This window comes from Ixodes scapularis, unplaced genomic scaffold, assembly GCF_016920785.2.
Source record: "Ixodes scapularis isolate PalLabHiFi unplaced genomic scaffold, ASM1692078v2 PGA_scaffold12__126_contigs__length_90152505, whole genome shotgun sequence".
NCBI lineage: Eukaryota > Metazoa > Arthropoda > Arachnida > Ixodida > Ixodidae > Ixodes > Ixodes scapularis.
Genome location: NW_024609838.1, coordinates 20,149,859 through 20,166,965, shown reverse-complemented (window position 1 = coordinate 20,166,965; position 17,107 = coordinate 20,149,859). Strand labels below are relative to the sequence as shown.

Here is a 17,107-nt window from a genome sequence, read left to right as displayed (position 1 = left end):
TCCGTTTGTTACGCTACGACGACCGAGAAGGCCGATTTGCAACGACAATCTTTAGAAAATACGCTAGATAAACCGCGCCGTTGCGAAAATTAATTTTAGCACCCCCGGTGCCTTGCTTTTTTGTGCCTAGTGGCACGCACCTGCCCATCAGAACTGCGTGGTCCCCCATAGGACAAACTTGACTACTTTAAATATTTTTTATTTGTAAAAGTAGGCATCTCTATATTTACGCCAATAAAACTTCCCGTGAGGCTGCGTCCCTCCGCACAATTATGGCGCCGTGTCTCATGAAATCAGTTTTCAGGATGGGTTTAAAGTGCACCCGACTTGTTTGTGCCACCCTGTTAGCTTCCCTAAAGCATAGGTTCCCCAACAGGGTTGCTAGGAACGCTGCGGTTCCCCCCAAAACCCTTGGGTGCTCCCCAAGCTCTGAAGTTTGCTTGGCCGTCCCTGCACCTAGGCAAACAGTTCTCCCAGCTTAAGCACTACCGGTTTAAAAGATCCGAGCCATTCATTGATGTATAACTATGTGGTAAACACTCCCTAGTAAATGCATTAATCTCTACACGGACGGAAGGCTTCTGCAGTGCTTTATCACACCAATGTCAAGACCAGTGGCTCCAATCTGGACACTTGGCAAAAAAGTCGGAGAGGAATTTGGCGGCTGTGATTGGCCGGCGACAGCCAATCACGGTGGCCGAATTCCTCAAAGACTGTTTTTCACCCAGTGTCCAGATTAAAGCCCCAGGACAGGTTCTTTGGCTGTGAGTCAAGAGAGGCGTTTTTCGAGATTGAGAAGTTTCAGAGTGCATGCCCTATGGGTTGGGGGTGCAAACTCACAGTGCAGCATGGCAGTGGGCAGGAGGGCCCGTGCTCTGTCGGCTAACTCGCTGCACATAGCACTCCCCAGGAGGAGCACGTCAATGGCCTCCTGCTTGCTGCTGTCCAGGAGGTTGTTCTGGATTGTCCGCACCATCGACCGAGAGCCGTCCTTCAGCTGTCACCGTCGGGTCCAAAAGACAGGTCAATAAAATAAGGAGCACAGGTGATCAGTATACACCACTGATGGGTTCAAGTGACAGTAGCGGAATCTTACAAAGAAATTCAAAATGGTAGGAAAATATGCCCAACATAAAGAGTTGATGGCAATTATAGATGACAGTGGAGTAGACGGTATAGTGAGCAGGTGATAGCGAGAGCAGACGATATAGTGTGCAGGCGACAACGAGAGCAGACGACGGTGAGCAGGCGACAGAGTGAGCAGATGACAGTGAGAGCAGATGGCAGTGAGAGTAGAAGACAGTGAGAGAAGATGACAGAGGGAGTAGGCGACAGGGGGAGCAGATGGCAGCGAGAGTAGAAGACGGTGAGAGAAGACGTCAGTGAGAGTAGATGACAGTAAGAACAAAAGACAGCAAGAGCAGACTACAGGGGGAGCGGACGTCAAGGGGAGCAGATGACACTGAGAGCAGACAAGACAACAGATGACAAAAAAGGAATGTGTACAAAATTCTAAAAACAAAAAGATAATTAAAAAAATTATATACACAGACATGGTTTAAAAAAAACTAGACTGAGGAAAAGTAAACATACAGACAGCAGTATTACACAAAGTAAGGTGCAATGCTCTGTTGTCTACTTAAGCCTCTGAGCTTTCTGTTGTGTTGTTATCAAACCAGCTGGCCTAGTACTTCATAACATTCAACAAGCAGACAGATGCAGTAAAGTCAAAACTTTGCAGGAAGGTGTTAACAACTCCTAAACAAAATCTTTTTTTTTTTTTTTTTTTTCAGTACTGATGTGGCGCACATCACAAAAGCGCTGCTGAATCCAGGGCAACATACCAAAAAGATGAGTTCCAAATGTCCTCAAGGAAGCAATAAACAGCACCCACCGCAAAAGACCAACAGAAAAGCTGACAATCCAACACAGAAAACAGCCAAACATATACTATAGCGATGCAAAGCACGGTTGGCATATCGAAAATCCTGTCGTAAATGTATATTCACAAGAAGAAAAAATATAAGCATGTCTCAATTATATCTGATAAACTCGGAGATGCACAGACTGTGCTGCAAACGAGCTGGACACAAGCTGAGTGTGTGTGACATCACGAGACGCTGCGAATTTACTTAACTTTGCGACATCACAGTCTCACGTGACGTCACAGTCACATAACGCCATGATGTCACCGTGATCTGTATGTCGGTCAAGCGTAACGTGTCGCCTTTCTTGTGAAACCCAGCCTGATGACACCTTCCATGTTAAAAAGAAAGAGAGCTGCTGGCGTACCTTGGACTTCCCTTCGAGGGCGCCTGTGCCGGCGTAGATCTTGCTCACTTGGTCGCCATTTTGTACCCACATTTGCCGGAATACCTCCAGGAACCTCGAGGCTACCTGGGGCTTGTCATGGAGGCCGAGGCATGCCACCTGACCCGGCAACACCTGCACAATTTTTCCACAAGAAATACTCAAATGCAGCAAAACACAGTGTTGGGAAATACTTCAAGTACACTGTACTTAAAGTACTACTGGAAGTAGGTTTAGAAAACCTGTACATTACTTGAGGCACATTCTCTGAGTGTATACCTGTACTTCACTTAAGGGGCAACACTGGCTAGAGAAATTAATTCTGAACTACTCATGTGATTGGAATGAAATTTGAAATTTGTGATTGGAATGAAATTCAATGTCAGATGTAGATGTACTGTGCAAACTTTCAGCTTTCTAGGACAACTTTACATACCTGCAAGAGAAGAGGTGTCACTCTTCGTTAAGAAATCTATGATATGCAAATGAGATTATTAAAAAGTGGGGGATGTGGGACTTGGGGCTATCTAGTTTTTAAAACTCAAATATAAATATTTCAGAAAGAGTGATTACCTCCAAATGTAAGATGAATATCTGTCCTACGTCAATTTTTGAAAACATAATTTTTTTTCAATGAGGACTTCAACTTAAAACAATATAAAATAGATAGCCAGATTTTCCAGTAAATTTCAGTTCAGAAACATCTTGATTGTGGTATCAGAATACTTTTATCTTCGAACAAAAGATTCCTTCGTATAAAATTTGCAGCAAAAAGTGGAACTGAGAAAAATGCATTCAAACATTGAACTCCTTTACTTTGTTACTTCCTCAAAATATGTTGAAACTTTTTTATATCCACGTAACTATTTGGCGTATGGTTATCAAATTTAGTGTAAGGTATTTAGTTTCTAAAACCGAAAACCTCAAAATTAAAATATGAATTTTTTCAAAAAACTTTGAAATTTAGGCTTATGTCTCCCCTTAAAGGGGCCCTCCGGAGCGTTCTGCGATGGTCTATTTATGGCGGTAACTCAATCTACGGGCCCTAAGGATTCTAAAAATCATAAAATTACGGTCATGCGCGGCCGATTTCCCTATTAAAATTGCTATCAAAGTCCCAGGCACGCCCCCCTTCCTGAGATGACCCCGGAAAATGGGAGGGGCATCTCTTTACGCGTCAGCCAATAGCAAGCGAACGATTCCGGCTTCACTACGCGTCACCAACGCGGCCGACCGCCGACGCGCGGAGGAATCTCTCGAACAAGCGCAGACCGTCGTCAAGGAGCCCGGACTTCGTGCTTCGGCAGTCGTCGTTTGTGGCACCGCACCGTCGCGCTGCTACTGCAATACGCAGTCGCATTCCACAGATGACAAGGAAGAGTTTGACTCGTTGACATAGAAAGATCGCCAAGCTGGCTTCGGAGTCGGGATCCACGGGAAGAAGGAACACGTGTCCCGCCAACGCACGCCTGCACACTCCCCGGGAAGCAGACGAGCCGACGCGCCGCACATCACCCCCTAGCAACAAGCTTGCGGGGAGAAAACATAGTTCGCTGGTTTTGGAACGATAATTGCGGACTATGTTTCTCGCACCACAATCAGTTTACGTTTTTCTCAAACTCTAATTTACAACTAGCTTAAAAAGTGTTGCGATAATAATGTTCGCTTTCACGACGAGATGCAGCATTTTTATTGGTCAAGTTTTAGCGATGGGCAGGGAATCGGGGATTGTCTTCCAAGAGAAAATAGTCCCGTTATATTTCTACTGCCATCTGCTTAATAAATTATTTTGTAATCTAAAACTTTGTATACATATTAACTTGCACCTACTACGCAATATAACAACATAAACAGACGATCTCAGAAAGCTCCGGAGGGCCCCTTTAAAGCACTTCTTCTGGTATTTTCCTAGGAAAGCCAAGGATGCGACCACGCGCTTGCATCCTTGGCTTTTCTACTACTATACGAAACTTCTGAAGTCGGATACAAGAGTTGAACAACCTCTAAAAAAACATATGGCATATTGTTCCATGAAAACGCGCTATCATCTTTCGAAATGTCATTTGGTCAGTTCTCCGAATGAAGTAATGGCGCCTATAAGACCGACACAAATATGTGCCTTGTAAGTTGATTGCGTTAAACAGTTTGTCAGCGAGAGTAAAAACACTTCTATTCTGTGGCCACTTGACTTCATCCAATATTTCCTGCCATTTCCAATATTTGCCGCCATTTCCGAAAACATCTGATGCACCCTTTATTACCCCTGGGGCAATGCATACCAGTTAAAAAAACACTGTATAGGGGAATGAAAGGGCATCATTAAAGATTGTGTTAAAAACTACTTGCACTTTACTTTGAAAGTACATTGTATTTATAGTACTTTACTTCAAGTACATTGTGCCCGGTGTACAGTGGACTCCTCTTAAACGGAACTCGAAGGGACAGAAAAATTTGTTCCGTTTATCAGAAGTTTCATTAAAGCAAAGCACATAAAATGAGTGAAATATGACTTTATTTCACAAGCATGATGTCCAGCTAATGTAGCTGACTAGAAAAAAGAGGTAATGGTAGTTTGTTTTGCATTTTGTAATCGCTTTTTGACGAAGTAGGTGTGCATGCCTTGGAGGTACAAAGGTTTCTGTTGACTGCTGCACCTTCCCCAGAAATAGTCTTAAAGACTAGGCCGTGGCGCTTTTTAAAACGGCTGAGCCAACCGTCGCTCATTTTGAAGTTATCTATTCCCAACTGAGACGCAATCTCTCCAGCCTTTTCTTCGAGGATGGGGCCGCTGATCGGGAAATTAGCACTTCGCGCGCGCTTAAACCAGAGAAAAAGGACGTTCTCTATTTCCTCAAAAGGCGTCTTTCGCATCCTCCTTCGGTCGGTGGCAAAGCTTCCGCGCTTTACAGCGTCTTGAATCTTTTCTTTGTCCTTTGATATCCTTGAGAGTGTAGACTTCGGGATATCGAACTTCCTTGCGATCTCCGTCTTCGAGAGGTCACCACGATCCAGCTCTTGAAGGATCTTCATTTTCGTAGCAAGCGAGATCGCTTGGTGCGGCCGCTTTTTTACCGCTTCCATCACAACACGGCAAGCGGACGCTGGTTTGTGTACTCGATGGTTAACGTGACGCGCAACAGACGAGGCGCTAACCCTAATGGCGGTAGAAAGACTGGATTGGATTGCCTTAATATAATGGCTTGGATGGATGGATGAATGGCTGTACCGTACCCTTTGTAACGAGCGGCACCTCGCGTCACCTAGCCTAACAACTTTTTTTTTTTTTTATAATAATATTTGTATAAATTTTGTTCTAACACAACCCCTTTTCCTTTAAAGTGTCCTCAGTCTTGGCTATTGCGTACTCCATGGTTGTGAGACTGCTGTAGCTATTTCCGATGTCCGCGGTCGCCATAGGTAGTTTCGGTTTCGGTCCCGTTTAACCGAAGTAAGCAAAAAGGGGGGTTCCGATTACCCGAAGAATTTATCATTAAATACATAGGAAACCAACCGAAACAACCTTTAGAGTTCCGTTTATCCGAATTTTCCGTTTAAGCGAGTTTCGTTTAATGGGAGTCCACTGTACTTACTACTTTACTTGAGGTACATAACCTCTCGTTTATTTTCTACCTTACTTCAAGTACTTTTTACATGTACTTTACCAAACAGGGGCAAAACCTAACTTAAATTGTCTCCTAAGGCATGCATGCAAAGCATGAAGGGACTGAGGTTGGTAGAAAGAACTTAAAAGGAACCTACTGGAAGCCTCTGAGAATGGCAGCCAATGTTTCAACTTAGCTTCTGAAGAAGAAATAAACTGTTGAACTCCATCTGCAAGCAAAGCCAAAGCTACAAGTACGACCACGTTGCCCTGAACGACGCTTGCACTGCATGAGCTTGCGTGCTTGGCAGGGATGCTGAAAGCCCAGAGCTCGCTAGTGCAGCTTCTGCTACGCTCCCACTTAAATTGAAACAACGTAAAAGTCTGTTAGCTCGTAACTCTCTGAAGAAACTCGGTCAGGCAACTTTGTACATTGCTACTTCAAGACTACCACGAGACTCCTAGGACACTCTCAACGTTAGTGGAGAAAAGCTTCAGAAGAAAGGCACACGCTATTTCTGGCACCCACTCTTAGCGTATATTGAACTGTGCATGCAGTATGAATTTCGTAAAGTATCTGCCATAGAACCCCAATCCTTTGCCCAAACCTGTGAGGACAATCCAGTCATACTTTTTTTTAGGTTTCCAGATGGCCAAAGTGTATCATTCCAAAGCTGTAATGAACTAACACCTAAACTATACTGTGTTGCCAAAAGTTATGTTTTGATCCTTGGTAACTAATGGTTTCACTCAACTGGCTACACTTCCAAAAGAGTTTTATAAGCCACATCAGAAAAATATTCACACTGTAATGAGCAATCATTTTAACAAAGGGCTACACTGAGACCTCTGTTATAGCAGTCAGTCTGTCATCGATGGCATAGTCGTCACTAGCAGGTGACTGTGGATCAAAAGATAACTAGTACTGCCGAGACCGGTTATAACGAAATAGCGGCTACAGCGAAGCGATCACGATTTCCCATTCCCTATTGCACTTTGTTATAACCGAAGTTGGTTATAACGAAATACCGGATATAGCGAAGTGATTTCCGATTTATTTATTTATTTATTTATTTATTTCATTTTCCCTCAAGGTCAGAGGCATTACAGAGGGGGAGAGCAAAGAAAAATACAGAAAAGAAAAACAAGCCTAGAAATAGGTTAAAAACACTCAAAAAATAAGATTAGTAATTGCAGTTTTGAAAAGGTCAGAGTCCGTGATGGTGGCAATTGTCCCGGGAAGGTGGTTCTATTCTCGTGATGTACGAGGGACGAACGATGAATGAAATGTTGTTGTGTTAGAAATTGGAATACCAACCTTGTGATTGTGATCATTGTGAGAAGAAACATAAAAAGGACGGGATATTAATTTGCCGCACAGGATAGAATTGTGAAAATAAATCTTACGGAATATAGAAAGGCGGGAAATGCTAGGGCGCAAGGCTAAAGGCGGCAATGATAGAGTAGCTTTCATGGCGGTCACGCTAGCCGTGTTGTGGTAGTTAGAAAGGATGAAACGAGCTGATCTGTTTTAAATCGCTTCCAATGCAGTGATTAGGGTGACTTGTCCAGGATCCCAGACAGAGGCTGCATATTCCAACCTTGGACGAATTAATGTTCTATAAAGAGTCAACTTGAGTGCAACTGGAGCTAATGAAAAATTTCGTTTAACATAACCTAACATGCGGTTAGCGTTAGAGGAAGCAAACTGAATATGATTCTTTCATGGAAGGTCAGATGTTATGTGCACGCCTAGGTATTAATAAGATGACACCGGCTCCATATAAACCTGATCAAGGAAATAGCTATGATTGTCAGAAGATTGTCGAGATACACGCATAGACTTACATTTGTTAGCGTTAAGGCTCATTGACCATAAATCACACCACTCGATGATAGTGTAGTGTCGGACTGTTTCCCGTTGACTAGACCATCTATTTATCTTCCTGATCAAGGCTTCTGTTCAATACATATTGAAACACACAGAGCCAACGGATCGCTCCAGAAAAGCCTATTTGTAACACCACAGAAGCTGCTGCAGCTGTGCAGATTTAAGCTAAAATAGTTATTGACGCCCGCTCAGCTCGGACTGAGCCAAACTAAGGGTACACCGTGGCCGAACTCAAAGAAAACCTACCAAAACAAACTACTGGTACAATTTAATACATGCACAAAGCCAAAGGCAAGTTTAGAAAGGTTCCCACCTCCAGTCCAATGAATGTCTGCACAGAATTTGTCCTGTCCAAGCAGTCCAGGCAATTGGTACGGAACGTCCCAGTCTGCTGCCTGCAAAAACATAATGACGGAAATGCTGCTCAAAATGGAAAGTACAGGGCATTAAAGAGAAAAAAAAGTATCTGGATTTTAGGGTACATGTCGCGCAAGAGGTATAAAAAAACAGCCACTAAAATATATTATACTCTTCTCATTTTTTACACTTGCAGTGACCACCATTTCAGTGTTGCCAGATTACTAGTCCTTCCCAGTGGAAAGGAGAAATATTTACTTCTTGAGATTTTTTTCAACAAAAACATAATTATTAAGAAGTGCAGCTTTTGAAACATATTGGTGCTCCCCAAACACAACAGTGCCACATGGCTGACAAGAAATACTAAAGAACTGTTGGTAACTTCTTAATCAGTCAGTCAACAGATACAACTTTTTAGGGTTTCCAAAATTGAAGGAATGTCTGCCTCCTTTCTGCTAACAGCACTTAAATTATATATTGAGAAATAGGATGTTTGTCCAAGTCAGGATGAGCGGGTGTGTTTTACGATTCACACATTTAGGAAGAGATCAGAAACATGTATATCTTTTATCCGTTTCTGTTCTCTCCTTAAATGTATGTATAGGACGTTTGATCACAGAAAACTTGGAGCAGCTGTCGTCATTCTTGCCACGACTACGCTGTTGCAACGTAGTCACTCGTAAGGATTACCGGTACGATCAATGTCTGCCAAACTCATTACCGTAAAAACCCGCGTATAGCCCGGGGTTTTTTTCTAAATTTTAGGGTGAGAAATTTCGGCCCTGTACTATATGCGGATCTTAAAACTTTTCGGCCCGAATTCACAGTTTTGGTTTCGGTTTCGGCATTGGGCGGTGCTATCATCATCATTAGGTGTCTGCGCGCTTCTGCGTTAGGTAGTGTTAGTGGCGTTGGTGGCGATAGTCCTAGAGACCTACAGGACAGGCGTGCAACAGTGGCCATTGCAATCACTTGGCACACATCACAACGGCCACAATTTTCTGTGATTTTACACCATGTCAGGACCGCGCAGGCAGTACTCGGCTGCCTTTAAAAGAAAAGTTATTTCTGCTGCCGAGCGGCAGTTCGGCATGAACGAGCAGAGCATTCGCGGTTGGCGGAACCAGAAAGAAGCCCTTTTCGCATGCAGCGGCCAGAGAAAAAGTTTCCGGGGACCAAAAAATGGAGCGTTTCCTGAAGTGGAACGAGAACTGACGGACTTTGTTCAAGAGCAACGAGCTGCACATCTCGCGGTGAACATCGAGCTGCTGCAAGCAAAGGCAAGGGAGATCGCTCGAGACAAAGGCACTCAGCGGGCGGACTTCAAGGCAAGCAAGTATTGGGTGTCTCGCTTCATGCGCCGTGCTGGGTTCTCCCTACGTCGGCGTACGTCGATCTCGCAGAAGCTGCCAGAAAGCGACGAAGAGCTGCTTGTGGCTCTTCAGAAGCATGTGATTTCTTTGCATAAGGCAGTCCCCTTTCAGCTGGGCCAGATCGGCAACGCTGACCAGACGCCGGTGTACCTCGATATGCCCTCGGCTCTAACGGTGCATCAAAAAGGCTCCAGGCAAGTTACCGTGCGATCAACTGGGAACGAGAAAACGCGGGTAACTGTAATGTTGTCCTGCACGGCAGACGGTTGCAAGCTGCCACCCTACGTGGTGTTCAAACGAAAGAAGCTGCCGAAGGGGGAGAAGTTCCCAAAAAATGTTGTCATCTGCTGCCAGGACAAGGGGTGGATGGACGAATCGCTAATGTGGACTGGATAAAGTCCGTGTGGTGTCGACGGCCCGGAGCACTGCTGGGGTTCCCATCGATGCTTGTGCTCGACGCGTTTCGGTGTCATCTGGCGGACTCCGTGAAGTGACTGCTGCGCGACTCCCGCACTGAGCTCGTCGTCATCCCGGGAGGGATGACATCTCAGCTGCAGCCACTTGATGTGTGCATTAATAAGCTGTTTAAGGACCACATCAGTCGGCTGTATATGGAGTGGATGAGGTCTGGAGAGCCGGAAGTGACCCCTGCCGGACGGCTGAAACAGGCCTCGCCAGCTCTGCTCTGCGCATGGATTGCCGAGGCGTGGGCCTGCATTCCCGAAGCGCTGGTTTGTCGTGACTTTAAAAAGTGCTCCATTTCAAACGCGCTTGATGGCACGGAGGATGAGGTGCTGTGGGAGGACATCTCCAACAAGGGAACTTCGGAAGAGAGTGCGTCAGACGAGGACGACGAATAAGGTGTAATGTAAATAAATGCATTTTTCTGGGTTTTTTTTTTAACTATATTCGCGTGAAAACGTTTTTTCTCGCGTTTTCCATTCCCGAATTACACCTCGGACTATATGCGGATCCGAACTATACGCAGGTTTTTACGGTACTCGGAATCTAAGAGAAGAAGTTTGAGAGATCTACATTAATTTTTGGTACCGTAATCAACACAAAATTTCCATCTATTTGGCACTAAATAAAACTTTCCTTTGTTTCTAAAGGCAATGCCTTCCTCCACTTTCTAAAAGTTTCCACCATCTGGCTATACCGACGTAGGTACAGTATTGCTCCTGGACGACTCAGACGTGCAAGCGGTGTGTGACGTAAACCTCACCCTTGCACGCTGTGACCATCGAAGTAGAAGCAGCCGAAGCTTGTCAGGTGAGGAGAGATCTGGTTCTTGAGATGAATCAGGTTGTCTTGACGCCCACCGCGACACAACGCGTGGTAGTCGAACGACACCATCGACGTCTTTCGACGTGACGCTTTCTGATGATGCTGCAAACGGCAAAGACAAAAGGTAGGCTCGTTTCAGAACACGTATAATGATTTAACATGAGCCAGACAGTAAAATGTCCCGCTTTTCCGGCAGAAGCTTTTGCACGGCAAACAGCTCAACAGGAGTCGACGCATCTCTGACGTACACAGAAAGATAAAAAGAATGTCTGAAATACCTGAAACATCTGGGTAAGCATGGTCTCCCCCTCTTTGCTGCCGAGAAGGTTGATGATGACTTGATCACCGTATCGTTCCTTGATCATGGACATGTGCCTGAGAGATGGAAAGACAGATGTTCACCAACAATTGGACACAACTGAGCATCAGGTTTAGAAATCAAACTGCGAGCTCCCGACAGCACCACTCTGGTCAGTTGGCGATGGTTTGCATAAAATTCTCCAGTGCCCAGCCAACAAAACAAAGGCAAAATTGTCACCTTTCAAAAGCCGGCACGGACGCTTCACTGCCTCTTGACATCTTCACTCGGTGGGAACCAACCTGTGAACCGCAAGAAAAGCAAACGAGTTCGACATATAAAAGAAGTCGGTGGTGTCTCACTATAACCACTGACAAGATGAGAACAGCGAGGACAAGTTTCAGTTGTCCCACTTCCAGTGCAAGCTTCCTAGCATTGACAACACTTTGACGTATCACGAGCCTGGAGCCCGCACGCGCGGCCAAATTGCGGAGAAAGGCAAAGAGCATAAGCTTGGAGGCTGGGTTGTTTTTTCGAAAAGATGCCCTGCCGTTCCCATCTCGTCGGTGACCATGGGAATGATAAAAGACAATGAACCCTGTTACCAAAAAGCAACACTGGGAGAAAACATAAGAAGTCGAAGGTCACCTGCACTCCTGGCTGTTCCCAGAACAGGGGAACAGAGCCCCTGGTCTGCACGTAGGACGTGATCTGGTCTTCGAGGTAGATGACCTGCCGGAGGAGACCGCAAGTGAGATGCGCGCACCGGCAATTCGAGTCAGGCATGCCCACCCCCCGTGGGTGGTTGAACAGTGGCCTTAATAACCGCACTTTGGAGTGACAGCCAGATTCGAAGGACCATAAAACAGAAACTGCTGGTGGAAAGCCAGGTTACCTTTCTCTCCATTATGAAACTACTTCACCATATGGTGTTACTGCAATGTTGCTGTGAAGGCCCGGCAAAGCATTAAATACAGATAATTGGCCTTTTTTTTTTCTTTTTTCTGTTATGACATTTGCAAGTTCCTCTATCCATTATAAAGGTGGACAAGTTATGTAAACAATATCTATGAAAACAAAATAAAAAATTTACAATATTCCCACTTCTATTCATAAACCTCAAATTCCTTCACTACCATAAAATCCCGTATCAATGGCCTCTCCCGAGAGATTGCCCATTCAATTTTTGTGGCCGAGTATCCATAGGATAAAAATTCAGAAACATTGGCGCATCAACCGCGTGATTTGCGGTATCAGTAAGTGTAGTAAGTGAGCTCACAGCAGGTTCCTGCGTGTTTATTCCACTATAGAAAATGGGTTGGCTGTGTCCGCCAGCTCTGCACACAATATCGGTTACCAAGACGTGCAAGCTTGTAGCGAGTTTCCTCCTCTTCAAAATGAGCGGGCATTCATACAGGATTTAATGGTACACACATTAAAAGCTTACTACGATGTTTCAATATACTACAGTCAAACTTTTCTCTACAGTAAACATTTTTAAAACCTCCGCAACAACAATGTTATCGTATGAACACATCAAGTGCCCGTGCCAACCTTACCACAATGTATCTTTATGCTAAAATGAAGTTGTGTTAAGTTTGTAACAATGGTACAGACACTTGAAGTACCAACCATATGAAAGTAAACCAGACATACAGGGTTACTCAAAAAGAGGGAGCAGATTTCAAAGAAACTGTGGAAGACAGGAACACATTTTGCAAATCACTGGATATTGAAAGATAGAAATTTCAGTGGTCCTTGCGGTTCTTTGCATGAGCAACACGGGTTGCATGGCAAACATCAAAACAGTATTTCTAAATAAGTCAGCTTGAACTTTATAAGTATACTCGAACACAAAGAAAGAAAAATGAGGAGAGGACAGGCAGCTGTCCTCTCCTGTTCTAAAATACTAAAGTTCAAGCTGGTCTATTTACAAGTATGTACCAAGAAGCTAAACTCTTAACCGTTAATCAAAACAGTAGTCCATTTCTTGCGACACACAAATCGACAGGTCCTTAGTTCCTGAATTCACACTTTCAACAATTCAATGTTTTCGATTTTGAAAAGTAGCAAGCATAGGTGGGACAAACACCCTTCCTTTCATGTTTTTTAAGCACCAATGGATTCAAACACTGCAAACTGTGACACACAAAGTGAATTTTCCAGCGAAGCCACCAATTTCCCATAAGCAGAAATACAGCAGTGCTATCAAATAAACTTCTTGGCCGGCTTTGAAAAACTTCAAGCCTTCCTCTATTCAGCGATGCACGAAACATGTTCCTGTCTTTCACAGTTTGTTTGAAATAAAAATTTTAAATCCGCTCCTTCCTTTTGAACTAGTCTCGTATTATGGCAGTACAGACATTTTCGCATTTAATTAATAGAAAAGAGTTTGACGTGTGTTCATTGAGTACACCTTACCTGTTCGGTCTCGACGAAGTTGGCGACATGTCCGTCGTCGTTGGTGCCCCGGACGTTGAATCGCGTGCCTGCCCGCTCGCAGCTGAGCCTCGAGATGAGGCACGCCTTGGCCTGCTGGCCTCCCAAGTAAATCGTGCGCATTTCCACGCCTCCGCAGACGGCGCGGAGAAGCCAGCGGGAACAGTCCACCCCATAGCGCAACAGGGGAATGTGCAGGGTACGGTTCCTGCAAAAGACCACGTGGAAAGACCAAGTCAAAAGACTTTCCTGAAGCCTTCCCATACAAGGTGGTGGCCAAACGTTTGCCAACCGGACATAGTACAGAATAGGAAAGCTGGATCGGAATCCTAGTAGTATACTATTAGCACATTAGCATATTTCTTAGTATATTGCAAAACATGTTTTAGACTTTGTTTTTTGTTTTTTTTGTACTTCTTCTAATGCAATACATTCCTAGGAATGTCCTTGAGGGCAATCAACTTGAACTTGGAATGCATCAGTTCGCTGCTAGCTAGCACGTCGTGTTCTGCAAAGATGAATGAATGCAGGCCTAGGAGACGTCTCTCCAAACGTTCTAAGAGGGCTTTAATAGTTTTCTACAACAATTTGTTTAGCCAGCGGGAACTCGGTCAGCACCAACGTGCGCCTGGTGTCTTTGCCGTAGATGAGAAATTTTGACGGTGCAGAACTGCTGCTGGCTTGGGGTGTTCAATGTGCGTTGTGCAGCAGTCGCACACGATCGCACGTCTGTATGACGCTCATCCAGATCGAAACGGGCAGAGGCGTGGATCGAACTCGGGACCTGAGAGTTCCGCAAAGCAAGCCTTTGCTCCGCGTGCTCTGGGCTGCGGCATGCTAAAACTCGTGGCCACCGATCGCGCAATTTAGCAGAACATTAGGCCTCTAAATTCTGAAAACGACAGCTTAGCCAGGTAACAGTCAAAATCAAATTTGGGGTTTTTATGTGCCCAAGCGACAAAGGGCATCAACACGCCCCAGCGGAAGACTCGGGATTAGTTCTGACCACCTGGAAATCATCTTTTAAATGCAGCCAAAAGCTTGGTTACATTGCAACTTCCTCGCAATAAGCTTTTGTCAGATTGCGGGCACCTTGACCGGGACTCAAACCCGCCACATGAGGGTCAGTAGGGCGCAGCGCTTTGCGTCGGAGCCACTGAGGTGACTGCATGGTGACGAATACACAGATACAAACTTCACCTCTGTCAAAACACGTTCTCTGTTAACAACAAAGAGAGAGCAAAGCAACAAAGGGGGCCACCTCACCAGAAGAAGCGGTTGTCGGTGTCGCTGGTCACGACCGCCCGCTGGGCGCACAGGGTGAGGTCCAGGGGCTGGCCAGTGCTGCCAGAGGGAGTCCAGACGAAGAAGAAAGTGCCCGCGTTGAGCACCTTGCGCACCTCCTGCACCTTCTCCAGGTCTTGGGCGTTGTTGCGCAGAGACACGAAGAGCGTGTCCGTGATGCGGAACACCTCCGAAGCGCCCAGCTTGCCCACCGACTGGCAGCCCGTGACGAGGACCAGCAGCTGCACCACGGCGTCGCCTGCGAAGCATTGTCGAGGGCCACCTGAGATGTCTTCCGCAAGTTTTGAGGCACAACTTGAATCGCGGTGCCAGAACCAGAATCTGCACCTTATACTAGTGTTAGCTTCGCCGCTTTTTAGGGACGAAGCTCCTTAGGGTCTAGCCTTGTCCGTCCAGCGTACGTGCTCACATTGATCTTGCTGGTGCTCGTGCTCGTGAGCTCACATGCTCCAGTAGGGAAAAAAACAAAACATTTACGAAAAAAAAAATGTTTGCGCAGTCGACAGGATTCGAACCAGTGCGGGGAGACCCCAATGGATTTCTAGTCCATCGCCATAACCACTCAGCCACAACTGTGGGATGAGTCGGGGGCTCCGAGACGTGGTAGTAACTCAAGAGCTGGGGATGTCATGGATGAAACGTTGCATGTAGCCGCTCAACGTCTATACAGGAGAGGGCGCCGCGGTCAAATGCGTATATAATCGCGTTACACTTTGCATGCATTACCTTAACGTTTATAGACGAGAGGGCCCTGCGGTCAAATGCTCAAATGTGTATATAACCACGTTCCATACCACACATTCTCTTTCTGACATAAATGAAAACGAACGAGAGTCTCGGCATGGTGCGGCTCACCGTCTACGCAGACAAGCACCACCAGAGCTTCGCCCCATCAACATCATTCACCACGTGGAGATGCGGCGAAACCATTGGAAATGTGCGACCCGTCCGGTGTTTCAAGGGGGACGCTACCACGAAATTGCAATTTTCTTTTGAAAGCCACATTTTTAAAAATCAGCTTGAAGAATTGCTGACAGATGCTGTCAGAGTGTTTCATACCTAAAGCGAAGTATTTTTTTCCGGAATGAATTATTTTCGGCATGGTGCCACCGTCTGAAGTGGAACCTGTTGAATTCTTTAACACGACATTTCACTTTTTGTGAGCTAAATCAATTAAATTTGGAGATTTGATGAGCCGAACCAACAAAGGGCATCTGGCATGCCCCAACGGAGGACCGAGAATTAATTTCGACATGCTACTGAAATCTTGGCACAAAAATGCTCAATAAGATGTTACATTGAAGCATGGGTGATTTAGTCCCAAGTTATTAATCTCTTAAAAGCATAATTGACACCGTTGGAAGTATGCGATCCCTTTCGTGGATTAGATTGTATGCCTTAATTATCTAGCCCCGAGGAGCATATTTCGTCATTGAATGGAGGCAAACGTAACAAACCTATGGCAAAGGTCATGTTACGTCAGTTATTTTTTCATATTTTCTACAACATCTTTTCAGTTGTAGCACCAAAGTGGCCCCAATCCACACATGCAAAAGTGAAAGACAGCAAAAACTGAATTGCCAATGTCACCTCCTCTCCAACTCTGTCCTATCTTCAACCTTGCCATTTGTCAATTCAGTTTTAGTGTACCTTCAATTTTAGTGCTTGTCAATGCAGCAGAGTATTAATCTTATGAAAACTATATTTACCACATTTTGCTGACTAATCTTTTCCTTTTGACTTACTTTCAGACCACCAGCCGACAATAAAATACAGAAGCGCGTAGTAACGCTGACTTCCTTTTTTAAGCAACACAGCTTTCCATTTAATACTATTTTTTTTTTCCAGCCTCGACATTACAAGAGGAACTCCGCATGATATGAAACAATGAACCAAAGTGCCCCATCCTCTTGTCAGACATGCAATCGAAACAGACAGATGTGCATTTTGCTATGTTTTATTGCCTCCTTCGTTTATCTTTAAACTTTTCCCTTCCATTGTCAGTGGGCAAACAGTTGACAATCTGCCAACATCTCTGCTCAAGCACTTGGCTCCCCTCTCTTTTCTTATAACTAGATTCGTCACTCGTCAGCTCGAAAGTTGCTCCAAGTCTAGTTGTCACTGTTAAAAAGGTGAAAATACTAACCAGATGTCAGCTGCAGAACACCCAAGCACCCATGAGCATCCAACAGCATGGTGTATTCCTTCTTGACTGTGTCCGTTTCTTGTTGTGCTAAAAAATTCAT

The 17,107-nt window shown here is 45.0% G+C and overlaps 1 protein-coding gene across 1 annotated transcript in view; it reads right to left on the bottom strand.

The window, feature by feature from the left end:
- LOC8030160 (synaptojanin-1) overlaps positions 1-17,107 on the bottom strand; it is a 52,933-nt gene that overhangs the window by 34,662 nt on the left and 1,164 nt on the right. Inside the window, exons 2-11 of the mRNA XM_029971437.4 lie at positions 17,008-17,094; positions 14,823-15,099; positions 13,539-13,764; positions 11,766-11,849; positions 11,358-11,419; positions 11,098-11,194; positions 10,758-10,921; positions 8,116-8,197; positions 2,293-2,445; positions 841-997 (exon numbers count right to left, since the gene is read on the bottom strand). Coding sequence (XP_029827297.3) covers positions 841-997; positions 2,293-2,445; positions 8,116-8,197; positions 10,758-10,921; positions 11,098-11,194; positions 11,358-11,419; positions 11,766-11,849; positions 13,539-13,764; positions 14,823-15,099; positions 17,008-17,094 — 1,389 coding nt within the window. The remainder of the gene's footprint in view (positions 1-840; positions 998-2,292; positions 2,446-8,115; positions 8,198-10,757; positions 10,922-11,097; positions 11,195-11,357; positions 11,420-11,765; positions 11,850-13,538; positions 13,765-14,822; positions 15,100-17,007; positions 17,095-17,107) is intronic.